At 37.9% G+C, this 14,403-nt stretch overlaps 2 protein-coding genes across 5 annotated transcripts; one reads left to right on the top strand and one right to left on the bottom strand.

Annotated features, from left to right (window-relative positions):
* Positions 1-1,227: 1,227 nt before the first annotated feature.
* On the top strand, positions 1,228-14,057 carry LOC141912798 (uncharacterized). 3 transcript variants are annotated; one of them, XM_074804196.1, is made up of 7 exons: positions 1,228-1,253; positions 8,128-8,180; positions 8,510-8,903; positions 9,855-9,995; positions 11,583-11,714; positions 12,076-12,141; positions 12,865-14,057. In XM_074804196.1, the coding sequence occupies exons 3-6, from the start codon at positions 8,518-8,520 to the stop codon at positions 12,095-12,097; spliced, it is 681 nt and encodes a 226-aa protein (XP_074660297.1). In that variant the 5' UTR covers positions 1,228-1,253; positions 8,128-8,180; positions 8,510-8,517; the 3' UTR covers positions 12,098-12,141; positions 12,865-14,057. The 3 variants fall into 3 exon arrangements, 1 of the variants encoding a protein (XP_074660297.1); XR_012620199.1 differs by lacking the exon at positions 12,865-14,057 and having other exon boundaries at positions 10,616-11,714; positions 12,076-12,092; XR_012620200.1 differs by lacking the exons at positions 12,076-12,141; positions 12,865-14,057 and adding an exon at positions 10,616-10,851 and having other exon boundaries at positions 11,583-11,716.
* On the bottom strand, positions 1,775-6,844 carry LOC141912649 (uncharacterized). Of its 2 annotated transcripts, XM_074803971.1 has the most exons (6): positions 6,766-6,844; positions 6,329-6,443; positions 6,078-6,270; positions 5,885-5,995; positions 5,701-5,790; positions 1,775-3,873 (listed from the first exon to the last, which is right to left on the bottom strand). In XM_074803971.1, the coding sequence occupies exons 2-6, from the start codon at positions 6,333-6,335 to the stop codon at positions 3,846-3,848; spliced, it is 429 nt and encodes a 142-aa protein (XP_074660072.1). In that variant the 5' UTR covers positions 6,336-6,443; positions 6,766-6,844; the 3' UTR covers positions 1,775-3,845. The 2 variants fall into 2 exon arrangements, with proteins under 2 accessions (XP_074660072.1, XP_074660073.1); XM_074803972.1 differs by having other exon boundaries at positions 6,078-6,257; positions 6,329-6,767.
* Positions 14,058-14,403: the final 346 nt, after the last annotated feature.

The raw sequence follows: 14,403 nt of genomic DNA, 5'->3' as shown, positions 1-14,403 counted from the left end.
TTCATCTCTCTTGTTTGTTTCTATTTCCTTTTTATGCCAAAAACTATAAAATTCTGGCCGTGAGCTATCTCGTATATGGTGAACCATTTAGTCGACTTTATTTGGTTTCCCAGTCGAAAAAATTCGTATCAGATTGTTAATTCAAGAACTGACCAGCAATATTTGGATGACGCATGACTACAGTTAGAATAGTTCGCCTTGCTAAGTTCGACCTGATACTTTTGATTTGATTTGATTTCGTCACGCTACTGGTTTTTAGCTTGTGGTAATGACGTGACGTTTTATAGAATATGCTTTTTTCACATCTGGGTCACATCAAACTCGACGAAAAAAATGTTACTCGCTAAAAATGAACTTCTGACGATAAATTCTATGGTGTTCGATACTTTAGAAACGAACGAAAAATCCCAATCATCAGTGACTTCCTATTAATTGTAAAGAACTGAAATCTGATGTTTTTATCGAAATCTGCACGCGTCTTGTCATTCAAATACACAATGAATAAGGCCTGTTTGATAGCTTGGTTTACGGGATCCGCCTCCCGAAATTTGAAGAAAAGTCGAATAAAGAAAAAATATTTTTTAAATTTTCATTCCCGCCTGTGGAACAAATTCAGTGAAAAAACGAGCAGAAAAAAAGTTTAATCTAGAGACTTATCCAAATGATAACTTTACGCATAGTAAATTGAATTAGATATACAAATTGAGACTCAAACTACTGATTATGTAGTACAGGGGTGTCCCCGGTTCGAACCCAGTAATTACTGATACTGATTCAGAGTGATCATGATGCTGAATAGAGGATGTACAGGGTGTCACGGGTTCAAAACATATTAATGTTGGAAGGAAAAAGTTTATCAGACCCGCCGTTTCGGGTCACCTGCGGCCGCGGGGGGCGGTTTTGGTTATGTCTCTGATGATCTTTGAGACGAGTCCGTCGTGACATCATAATCAGCCTTACATCCCCAAATTCATTCAGTTCAATATCATTTCATGTCGGTCAAGTTTTTGGTTGTTGCATGGTAGGTCGGTTTGACCGCTGGTCTTTTTATGGCTTAGTAGACTGGTTACCGGTCTATGGGACAGGCAACCAGTCTATATAGCTTTCTGGATACCCTGATTTGCACATACACGGAGCTTCCCCAAGCTCATTTGGATAATCTTGGAGCCGCCCGCTATTGAAATTGAATCGGTTCCATTCAATAATTAGTTAGACCCACGTAGCGTGCGCCATCTTGTATTCGCCCACCCGAGGCAAAAGGTTGAAAGCCTGTTTTGGTCGATGGCGAGTGACGTCACTAGTACAAATTCCGAGCGGTTCGAATCCCACAATACGCCAAAATCACTACGGCCGCTCTGAGCGCACATCGCATTTCAACGTTGCCGTTCAATAATTGTAAAATAACTAATAATAGTTTAAGTTTTATAAGGGTTAGAAGTACATTGTATTTACTGCTAGTGTATGTATATATCATGTACGGTTGCGAGAAATCCCTGCCCTGGTTAAACAGTAAGTCCACTAAATCTTTAAATTTTAAGTTGTTTAATGAAACTATTATTGTTTTAAATTGTTAAAACTGCAAACTATGGTTGTCGAAGATGCACCTTCTTCACATCCTTTGAAATCCTGGATAGCATCGCTATCGGCAAAGACCTTCAGGTCTGTCTTCAACGGCACATCGCTTTGGAACAAGCGACTACTGTGTTATCAAATCTGAACTAGGTAAAAAAATGTTCCCCAAAAATAAAGACAAGTAAACGGATTAATTTGAGGTTTGAATGTTTTTGTTTATTTGTTGGTTCAAATCGAACCCTCGTCATCCTGATCTCCATAAATCTAAGAAAAGTATTCGCACACTTAAAACAATAAAATACGAGCAATAAGCAATAACATCAGACTGGAGTAAGTAACTTTACTTAATTCACAGATACAATCCTACACAAAACAATAGCTATTCAGTGGCGGATCCACCCCTCTATTTTTACCGATGTAGCCGCAAATCTATGCGTTACTGAGTAAAAACCGAATGAAATCTTTCTATTAAGTAATGCTCAGAATGCACCTGCTTGCATCTATTTTTCCAAAAAATTTTTAGGGAGGGTCTTCGCGTTATCGGTGCTTGCTCTGGAATGGCTTACAGCCATCTGTTGTTGCTTTCATTTGCCCCCCCCCCTTCAAAATGCTGGATCCGCCCCTGAGTGCAGACAAAATGATCGACAAAGACATACAGAACTCTAAAACAACAGTTAACAATTTAAGCAACGATAGACAAAACAGATAGCTGATTACTTTACAAACCTGTTGTCAGAACCTTAATTATTTTTACATGTACATACAGAGGACTGTTAACAATTCAACCAATGAAATTGCGATAGAGATACAGAACATACAGCTTTAACAGTAAACAATGCAACCAATGAATTGCGATTAACTAAGACCTACGAGCAATTATCAAGTTTGATAATTGCTCGTAGCTAAGACATACAGGACAAACAGGACTAACTTAATTGCGATAGACATACAGGACATACAGGATTAACAGTAGACAATTCAACCAACGAATTGCGATTAACTAAGACATACAGGACTAAACCACAGGACATACAGGACTAACAGTAGACAATTCAACAACCAATGAATTGCGATTAACTAAGACATACAGGACATACAGGACTAACTTAATTGCGATAGACATACAGGACTAACAGTAAACAATGCAACCAATGAATTGCGATTAAGTAAGACATACAGGACATACAGGACTAACAGTAGACAATTCAACAACCAATGAATTGCGATTAACTAAGACATACAGGACATACAGGACTAACTTAATTGCGATAGACATACAGGACTAACAGTAAACAATGCAACCAATGAATTGCGATCGCGATCACAAAGACATACAGGACAAAACCACAGGACATACAGGACTAACAGTAGACAATTCAACCAATGAATTGCGATTAACTAAGACATACAGGACTAAACCACAGGACATACAGGACTAACTTAATTGCGATAGACATACAGAATATACAGGACTAACAGTAAACAATGCAACCAATGAATTGCGATTAACTAAGACATACAGGACATACAGGACTAACAGTAGACAATGCAATCAATGAATTGCGATTAACTAAGACATACAGGACATACAGGACTAACAGCAGACAATTCAACCAATGAATTGCGATTAACTAAGACATACAGGACATACAGGACTAACTTAATTGCGATAGACATACAGGATTAACAGTAAACAATGCAACCAATGAATTGCGATTGCGATCACAAAGACATACAGGACAAACAGGAATAAACCACAGTAAATTGCGATAAAAAAGACATACAGGACTAACTGCAGTAAATATATAGGGCCTTAGGAATGCAAAATACATTCATTTTGTCGAATTTAAACATTCCACAACTTATTTCATTATGTCATTTCCAGTTTTCAAAGGGAATTTTCTTAACTTCAGATGCCTCGAGGACATAAACATATAGAAAGATCTGTCCCAAAAAAATGTCAAGTGTCTTTCATAGTGCAATGGGCCCTGGTTTCCACGTTTATATATCACATATAAAATTCTACAGAAACAATCAATGAATAAGTGAAAATTTACGAATAACAAACAAGACATTCAAGCAGTTGAGTAAGTTAAAATGGGACCAATCTATATATATTATATATGGATTATACAAGGACAGCCTTGAACCGAGGTTGATGTGTCCATACACTCTCTGAACATGCATGTATGTATACTGCTGCCAATTGATGATAAGTCAAGGATGTTGAAGTTCTAGACATGGTCAGAATCATCCAGAGACATCGGCACGCATCACAATAACTGATGATTTTGCAGTAACCTGTAACATAAAAAATCAAGCGGTAATCTATTCACAAAATATATTTTCCTGAAAGAAAAAACCTGAAATAGAGCACTATAAACACCAGTGCATATACATCGCTTCTTAACCTTATATGTAATCGAGTAAATATATAGGTGACTAAGTGACGGCTTCTACGTTCACCATGGGAAATGAAAATATTTCTAACGTCAGGGATTCATTCGAAACCCGATCAATAATATTCAATACAAACTATTTAGGAAATCGGGTCACAATGAAAACAAAACCACCTGATATGTTCAGGAGGAGCCTCATTGATTGGAGCACATTTCCAATGATACCATCTATGGCAATTATCACATTCAATTGAGAATGTGGACTTTTTCTTAGGATTAGCATTGCAGTTTTTGTGGCAGACAGGGCAGGTTTCAGCAACTAACTGAGGAGGGGTTTTTTCAACTTTTGATGGCAAAAGATTATCTAGTTTCAATTTTGCTAGGTTTTGGAGGCCTGCATTTCCAGGTTGATCTATAAGAATTTCTAATTCTTTTTCAGTATTGGAATTATTGATTTCTGTAATAGGAGAACTGTTGAGATAATCATCTCTATTATTATAATCGATTACAATAGATTTTTTCTTATGATGATTATGTTCAATACGAATGTGCTTTTGAAGGAATGTTTCACTTGCATATGAATTAATAACCCCATCTGCCCAACAAATAGCACATGAGATAGGTTTCAAAGATGAATGAGAAGTGGATATGTGCCTATCTAGTTCCCTGCGACATGAACAAAGATATGGAGGATTTATTTTGTCTTTAATACAAAAGGAACAGACAATACTTTTTTCAAATAAAACAGACTTCGAGTCATTTTTAACAACTGGTTATGACTTAATATCTTTTGGTTTGGTATCTTTTGATTTTTTCGGTAAGGATGATTTATTCTGACTTAAAATATCTGCTGAAAATTCGATATCATTGCCAGGATCTGGATCAGTGGAGTCTATGGTTTCAATTTCTGATATTTTAGCTTTTTTAACCTAGTTTCATAGCAGCATTTTCAACCATAGCAGAAAAGGATACACCTCTGTTAGCAGGTCTAATTATCTTTCGCCCTCCGTGTCTTGCATTCTCAGCATCTTTAGGCATTGTAACCTTAGGGCAGTAAGGGTCTATCACTTCAAGTTCAGGAAGGTTTATGGCAACCTGATTGTCCTTGATTGGACCCTCAGCACGCCTATGAGCCATATTGTGAGGTTGTCGTTTGGCAGGTCGTCCGCTTATTAACTTAATTCCACAGTGGCTTTCATTATGTAAAATACTTAGAATGTGCCCTTTCCGAGCAGCATTGATATCATTCGAGCTAGCAATGTGGGAATGATCTTTTAACTTATCAATGAGGGTAGATGAAACAGAACTATTTTGTCGAGTAAAATTGTAAGTTGGCAGAGGCTCCACAATGTGGAATTTATATGCATCAATTAAAGCCTTCGTTGTGGTTATATTGTTTTTTTGGGCAAAACAGGCAAAAAGATGTTTGCAAAAATATGGTTGTCCAATCATTATAAAAGCTTCACAAGTACATATACCTAGTTTCAAATTGATTAAATGGCAATTACCATCTACGTATGAAAGACAATTTTCAGGAACGATTGTAATAACGTAATTGAATAAGATACGACTGGATATTGAATCTAAATTTCCTATGTACCTTCGGCATTTTTTTGAAATGTCATATGAATGTTCCTCGGATATTGATACTTTATCGGGGAATCTTTCTTCTAAAACATCAAGCTGATTGAATGTATATTGAGTATCACCATTGAAAAATTCTACGTACATTTCATCTTCATCTTTCAATAGCAGTAGTTCCATTATCCTGTTATTTATGAACTGATTTCCCTTACGGCTGGGGTGTAACAAGTCAGTCCTAGATCACAAAATTTAGAAAAAAACAAGTTAGTTTAAATCGCGAAAAAATGCACATAACCTACTGGGCTTATTAAAATTAAACGATTACTTACGGTGAAAGGAGATCTCTTGAGAAGTGAAAATCAACGAACTTTACACCAAGTGTAAAGCATTCGCGGTGCAGCATTTCATTGTAATGAAATATCTTTGTGTCAGCATCGAAACTTTAAAAAAGAAAGAAATTTAAAAATCATAACATCGATCATAAATATAGTATTTCAAGAAAAATCTATTCTTGATACTTACTCATCACATCGAGGAAAAAGAGCTGGTACAATGATGGTCCCAGTACATTTATAGAGCAACAATCGAATTAATTCAACGTGTCTTCGCAGAACAATCTCAAGCGGGACATCACGCGTCATATTATTTGTTCCAACATGGACGATTAGTTGTTCCACATTCAGCATCTTCACTTTTTCAATTCTGTAATATACAACTAATCAGTAACCCAATGAAAATGAACAATATAAATCAGTACTGAACCGAGAAATTACCTTCCATCAATGTTTCAATGGTTCCTCCGGGGCACACGATCCTTGTCCATTCAAATAAGCCTACACCATCTAGCCCAGCATACTTTAAAATGCTGTCTGCTACGAGACCAATACGCTACAAAAAAGATTATTTGTCAGTCTCAGGCCAATATCACAGGGAGGTGTGAGAGAGCACACTGGTTACTGTAAGACCCTACTATATGCAAAAGAAGTGACACATATATGTATATCAATGTGATAGAATTGATTGAAAAAATTGTGCATAATAGTAGCTAGTGCCCAAAAATAGAACACAGTGTTATTGAAGTGAAAATTTCTAAAATCCTCTGAAGCGGTGCTTATTTGGTAGCTACATGGGTATTCTAATTGAATAAGCATAAAGATAAGCGTGCACACACAGTAGCCTATGCATAAACAAGGGCCAGTTTCACCTTCACCTAAAAGTCCTGCGGTGTAAAGACTAACTTGTTCACCTAAACCACCTCTACCAGGCTGTGGAAGGCCTAACATCAGGCACTAAATTAAAAGATTCCTCTAAATCAAATTATCTATAAACATCCTCTTAATTGCTGGCAGACTGATTCAGGGAGGGGTGCAGCCCAAAATAGGGCATAGGTATCAGTATCATATATAATTAAAAATCAAAAGGGCACCAGATCATCAGAAAACATAATACCTATATTTTGGAAGTAGGCCTACAGAGAACATGTTTTGGAATATAAGCTTTTTAAAAATACTTGTTGATATTTTTAATTTTCCCTTTAAATTTCAGTGCAACTTAAAAGTTTTAAGGGGTGTACACCCCTGTATACTCTCCTGATCTGCCCCTGAATTGCCACTTAACAAAATTTCTCAGCTTAATTGTTGGCTAACTAGCTCAGTGAAACTGGGACCAGACCTAATGCATACACCCTCAGTGGCCAGGGCCAGGATTAAACAGTTAGGCTACGTATATAAATAAAGGAATGAAAAGTACTTATCCTGAAATTGGTTAGGCTATCTATCTGCAACAAGAAATACATTTTCATTGACTCTGAATACAGGGAACTACCATTCTTCTGTTTCGATGCCTTAAAATTTATTGTTTATTTTTTGTTGCTGGATTTGGAATGGTTGTTGGAATATTTAAGGCCTAGTAGGTGGTGACTGTGTACGGGCAACATAGGCCTATACCCAGTGGCATGGCAATGGCATGCCACTGGGTACCCACTACTGCACTATAGTATACTGCCTACGGCTACTGCGACTGGTGGTTCGGTTGGCAGAAATTACTTGTTAACATGGGGGGGGGGGGAGGGGGGAAGTAAGCGTGGATGAAGACAAATTAATTTAGCCGAGTAAGTAGCAAGTAAAGTAGTGGCAGTACAGTAGGCCTAGCGACAATGTGAGTGTGGTGGTAACGTGGCCGTGGTGGCAATAACAAGACTCCAAAACTGGCAAAAGCCAAAATTAAAAAGCCCTGCCGCCGCGCGGTCGCGACGCCTCGCCTGCACCACCGTGCACGATGCTCGCGGCGTTCACCAGTGTTACCCAGTGAGTTTTTTATAATCTTGCAATCTACCTCTTTTTTCAAACCAATATACCCACCAACTGGTCCGGAGACAAGCTTAACACGTTCGGAAAACATGATTCACAATCTTTTAATCAACAGCCAGCAAGAATACACTTGACAGCAAATTCAAATTCAGCGGTTAACCGTCAAAAGTGAGTTGTTTAGCTGTGGGAGTAACAAAAAGGCGATCTTGATGACGTCACTAGCCATCGACCAAAACAGGCTTTCAACCTTTTGCCCACCCGAGATAGAAAACTGTTGGAAAGCTCGCTTTTTTTACGCCGAATTTCACGGAAAAACGTAAGTTTTGAGAGAAAATTTGAACATTTAGCGAACGATTAGATTTCGGTTCATTTAGAAAATATAAAAAAATCACCGGAGCGATTTATTTAATCGAGGAAATCACTGTATTTAAATGGTAACTTGCTTGTGGTGTGAGGCGAGGCCGGGGTCGGGGTTCCTCCCGGGCGTTCGTGCCTGGGCGACCCGGCCTCTTTTTTTTCATTTCACGCAATCGATGTTATCAATCTCAAAGTAAAGTTAACTTAATTTCGATTTTAAATAAAATCTTACTCTTTTTAATAGAGAAGTTGTTTTTGGTCATTTTCATTAATCATTCACTTGTTTAGCTCACACAATGCCGGATAAGAGTAATTCAAGGTCGCGGTCTCGATCGAGGTCGAAATCGAAAACGAAGTCTCCGTCGAGGAGTCGCAGTCGCAGCGGGAGTCATCACGACCACCATCATCACCACAGTCACAGCCGGAGTCGTTCGCACAGTCGCAGTCATTCGCGGAGTCATAGTCGGTCGCACAGTCGTAGTATGACTCCCGACGACGACGGATATCGCGTACACGTCGCCGACCTCGGTATCGACTGTTCGAAACGAGAGATCGAGAAGATATTCGAGAAGTTCGGAGAGATGATCGAAGTTTGGCTCGCTAGGAATCCTCCGTGTTTCGCTTTCATTGTCTATAAACGGAAAGAGGACGCGGATGAAGCCATTAAGGAAATGGACGGACAGTAAGTATTCAGAGAAATCAGGGGTTCTTGCAGATCAGGGAAATCAGGGTTTGTCGCAAATTGGGGAAATCAGGGTTTGTCGCAAATTGGGGAAATCAGTAGTTCTTGTAAATCAGGGAAATCAGGAGTTGTTACCGAATTTGGCCAAATCTGACCTACAGCAATTCTATCAGGGGTGGCCACAGTAACCCACGGCGATTGTTTGAAAACCTGCAGCATTTATCAATTTCAAACATGTCATAGCAAATAATTAATTCATTCGATGGACAAGACGCCATCATAACATTTTTGCAATGTCATTTTAAGACGATGAGTAAATTAACTTATGACCAACGAATTTTATCATTCAACCACTTAATGTATTTATTTATCTATTAACCCTTTCAGTGCATCTACACCGCAGTGCGGTGTATAAATCGGTGATGGATTTTGCTAGTACACCACACTGCGGTGTATTGATGTAATTAGTAATTAGTAATTATCTCTCTTGAAAGATGGCAGCACCTGTCAAACATAGTGAAATACTAGTAACTAACGATACACCGCACCACGGTGTAGACGCATTATAGTGATATTCCCGTTATTCAACACACAAGGGTGGAATTTTTAAAAAATTTTCAAATTATATTCAGCACTATAGGGTATTAATTAGTCAGCACTGAAAGGGTTAAAGCCTGAACACTGCAGGCGATAGATTGATAATTTTGGCACCAGTGCAGTGTTCTTGTGTTACTACTCGAGCTCTGTGTGTCTTATAAAGGTAGCTATAAATAGAACTGCCGTCTCCTCTTCTGTTTTTATACAATGTTACAAATGACTGAGTCACAGATCATGCTCAAAGAACCCTGGAATAATAATGGAAGAAAATGCTGTGAATCTTACAAATTGGCATAAAAGGTTCATATTGAAAAGTCGAGATTGGATTCAGCATAAAACTGAATGTTTTTACAGAGTTGTTTGCGGAGGTCGCGTGCGAGTGAGTTACGCCCGTCCGAGAACCAGAGGGCGCCGAAGACGCGGTTTCGACCCGAACCTACGTTGTTACCAGTGCGGAGAGAAGGGCCATTTCTCGAGAGACTGTCGTCGACGAAGGTTCGTATTTATATCATTCTAGATTGAGATCTCAAATTTAAAAACAAAAATCAAACTCGATATATCAATAATTGGATACGTTAGTAGTCTGCGAGGGTCCGATATAAAACACACTCGATAGTGAAATCCATCTTAAGCTGTTTATTTCTCATAAATGTCTCTTTTTGCTATCTTTATTTTTATGTCCGCCGCAATCTTTGCACTAGCTTTTTCATTCGCAGGAGGTGGCTCCCCCTATCAATGTATATGTAAGCGTATTGTATTCGATATATATATATATATAGCCTGGCTATGAGGGTCGTCCAATTTTTGGAGACCCTTTTCTTAGGGAGGGATTTGTCGGGCATGAACTTTTCAGCATGTTCAGTATGTGAACGGCATCAGTCTTACAACATTCCGGATTTTAATTGTTGCAAAATCTCCGTCGACAATGGCGATCTCTTTGATGTCTCGTCAAATTTATTCTAATCCCCGTGTAATAATATGAAATGACCCTAAAACTTATTCCATCGCGCCCTGTCCTCGGCTTTCGGCATCAAAACCTACGCTAAAAAGAAACACGATCTAGATTTGTTGAAATTATTCTATTACTGACTTGTATGTTTTCCACTATGTCCCAGGGCTAGTGTGATGTGTTATTGGTATGGTATACGTAAGAAATGGCCTGGTCGTGACATTGGGTGATGGTTCATTAAACAGTGGCGCCACCCAGTGTGTGTTATATTCAATAACGTGTTGATAGTGAGAGAGAGTTGTAATTATGGCACAGATAAATGGTCAATCAATGAATCAATGGTGCGGTGTGTTAAATGATTGGTCAATATGAGTATTGTTGTCTTTCTATCTCTCCTTCGAGGTAAGTATTTATACCAAGTCATCGGCTCCGCACCGACCTTGGATTAACACGTGCCGACCTTCGTTTGTTGGACGGTCGATATCGTGAAACCTGGCGTTGACGACTGTTGTTTGGGATCGCGGGTTTCGAAAGAAAGCGACATGAATTAGCGACGTTCTGATTTAGGGGTATGATTAGATGTGAGATGTTCTACTACAGACCCAACTAAGACTTGACTACTACCAAAAATACCTACTACTTAAAAGAGTAGTTCTACTCTTTTTAATGTCAAACTTCAAAACTGCAAAAAAATATCAAAATAATCTTGAAAATCGAAATGATTTCTGATGCCATTTCAATCAAAGGACAGTCAACCCTTGATTATCAGCCACTCGCAGTCTGATTACAACAATCTACTACAACATCAATTGATTAAATTGATGTTCAACTGTCGACCAACAATATGTGTCGTGCGGATAATCGAGAATTGGCTGTCCGATTTTTTTTGCATCAAATATCTTCTGGTCAGTCTATGATTACTTTATGAGAATAATTTCCAGTTAATTTCCAATTAAAACTACTGTTTTCGATATCAAATTACTACGATTAGAGAGATATCAGGTGTAGTCTGGTCTGATGTGTTCGAATGGAGTTCATTTTCAGGATTTATTTCTATTTAACCGATAAGAATTTTTCGTGTCGACTCCCGATCGTCTGTTGACTAACCGCGGTTCGTCCGTTGTGTATTACAGGGGTTACAACAGCGGTTACTACGGATACAGGCGTAGTTACGGTCGTAACTATGACGACAGAGGCTACAATGACCGGTATAATCGATATTCGAGAAGTCGCAGTAGGAGTCGAGACCGCTCGGATAGATACAGGTACAGTACACCCTCTCTCCCCCCTCGCTGGGCCAAGTAGTGCCCAGCTCCGTGTACTACTCGGCACGAAAAAAAAGCAGCTGCCCAAAATTAAATTATGATGCTCTGTGTCAAATCTGAAGTTAGTATTAAGAAGCTATTGAAATTTTGACCAGAGGCAGTTGTATGCTCATTATATAATTTCTAGTTTGTCTTCTGAGATTGGCTATAAAACCAAAATGAGCTAGACTGGTCTTAAGTTGTAAGATTGGTCATAGAACCAAAATTAGCTTATACTAGTCTTCAGAAGTAACATTTGTCATAGAACCAAAATGAGCTTAGACTGGTATGATTTAAAAACGGGTGCCATTTATATTTATAGGCGTTCCGATGATCGATGGTGATTGACATTCATTCGATATTTCATTCTATATAAAGTCTCCGCATTGTAAGTATCAAACATTGTCTCGTGTATTTATGTTGATCATCAGGACTCAGTTTCACCATTAGGCTAAACAAAAATGATACCTTGTTTCTCCGCAGCGGCCGGGTCATTTTTGTAAAATATGATAAAATTTATAAACAGTTCATTTCTACAGCGGCCGGGTCTGTTATGGTAAAATTGATCACGATTTTAAAAAAAGTAATGTATAGGGTAGATAGGCGGCCGGCCGGGTCAACATTTAAGCTCAGCAGAGCGGAGAAACAAGGTATCCATTTTTTTTTGTGCCTTAATTTTGACTATGTTGATAAGCTCAAATTGAAAATGAATTGATGAGTCAATTTACACTCACAACCGTTGAACTGGGTCCTGAAACTCGCTTAATTGCAATTATTAGTAGTATACATGTAGGTTGGTACTGAAGCTTTTACACAGTCAACCTATGCTCAATTGAGCAATGAGGATTGAGAATGAAGCACATTGCCGGCCAATCCAGAACTGTGTCATTCACGGTGTGCCACTGTGCAAATATCTGCTGTAACCGTAAAATAGGACGGATCAGCTATTAATATATTCATAGTGATGACAAGTGTTTTCCAAACTGGCATCGATCATGCATATTGCGTAGATTCTCAAAAATAGTGACTTCAATGATGTGACGATACTCGCTTATCTGATAATGAATAACTGCATTTGCGTTTAACACAACATTGGTTGTTTCTGTTTCAGCATTTCCGCATGACGCGCCATCAAAAACAATTCAGCGAATATTCTCGGTGTTGATGTGTTTGAATTGTTCATGCAGTCGCAAATTAGTAAAACGTCACCTCGCGTACATCGACACTCGGGGACTATAAACTTTTTTTTTTAGACACACGTTTTCTTTTTAAAAAATCATTCGGCCATTGATGAAGAATATTTTGAACCGACATTTTCTAAAGGCTTATAAATGATACCGCAAGTAAACTGTTGCGATCTTTTTGATAATAGTGAACAATAAACGCGTGAGAGTTCAGTAAATTTGATCCCAACTCGGATTTTATTTCATCGTCTATATTGCATTTTCTTTTTGATAAATAAATGTTTCGTTTATGTACGTCTTATCAAATATACGATAACTGTTCTCTGTAATTAATGATCCCATGACATGACACAATGTAATTAAAATGGAACACGTCATGATTTCGAAAGCTATGTTAGTAGCATGTATTATAGCTTATGTCTAACAGTGGTTGTGGTTCTGTAAAAAAAATAACTTCATAATCGCAGAGCTGCCAAATGTTCTTGATTTTCAGCATTTGTTGCTATTTTATAACTAGAAATACCGATTTGATTAATTTGATGCATAAAGAAATATGAAAGATGTTACTGAGGGTCTTACTGTCGATTACTGATTAATTTGAACATTTTCTTTCATATTTCAATGACATGTTACTGAAAAAAATTCATTAGTTATAGTACTCATTAAGAGGTTGGCAGCTCTGTAAACACCATCAGAGCTTAGTTTCACAACTTATAGATCCCACTATTATCTATCTTCTATCCTTTGAATTTGAAAAATGATTCTGCAGTTAAGTAAAGATTCTGAATCAGTAAAAATTTCACTTGAACTGATTTTGACTTTATCCTCAATGAAAACTGTAAAAACTTAGTAAAATTACGAGCTCTGATTATAAGTATATTTTGTAAAGTTATAATTATTTATGCTATTTACAACTAAATAATAATAAGATCAGTTTAAGATCATGAGTAATTAATGGAACATTTTGAACGAAACGAAAAGATGTTTTTGTATATTGTGCTCTACGCGGTTGTATCTAATTCACTAATTCTACTATCAACAAATAGTTCTTAAATGGTTATTATTATTGCTTGGCTGTTTTTAAAACGAGAATAAATTAGATTATCCTTATTGTATTTGTATGTAAAATTCACGTGTTCTTATTAGTTTTTTTGGCGGAAAGGAGAGGAATATTTTTAGCCAGTGTTAGTGAGCTTCAAGTAGTAAGGACTAAGCACCTTGCCCATCAACGGAGTCTTCCTGACTGTGCTTTCTAATTCAAGCAGCTGACGATAGAAAAGGCATTCTCAGCGGCAGTAACAAACCCTGGCAAGGGAGCATGTTTGTATTGTATTCGAATGTCCACTCATGTAAAGTTTTAGAGTTCTATCGTAATGCCGAGGCCGAATATTATTGGGTTCGAGTCCCTGTTTCAACAGTGAAGCCGGTCCACCAGTAACCACTATCTAACCCTAGCTTCACAGTCT

Source organism: Tubulanus polymorphus, chromosome 11 (assembly GCF_964204645.1).
Source record: "Tubulanus polymorphus chromosome 11, tnTubPoly1.2, whole genome shotgun sequence".
In the NCBI taxonomy this organism is placed as follows: domain Eukaryota; kingdom Metazoa; phylum Nemertea; class Palaeonemertea; order Tubulaniformes; family Tubulanidae; genus Tubulanus; species Tubulanus polymorphus.
This window is presented reverse-complemented; position numbering and strand designations above follow the sequence as displayed.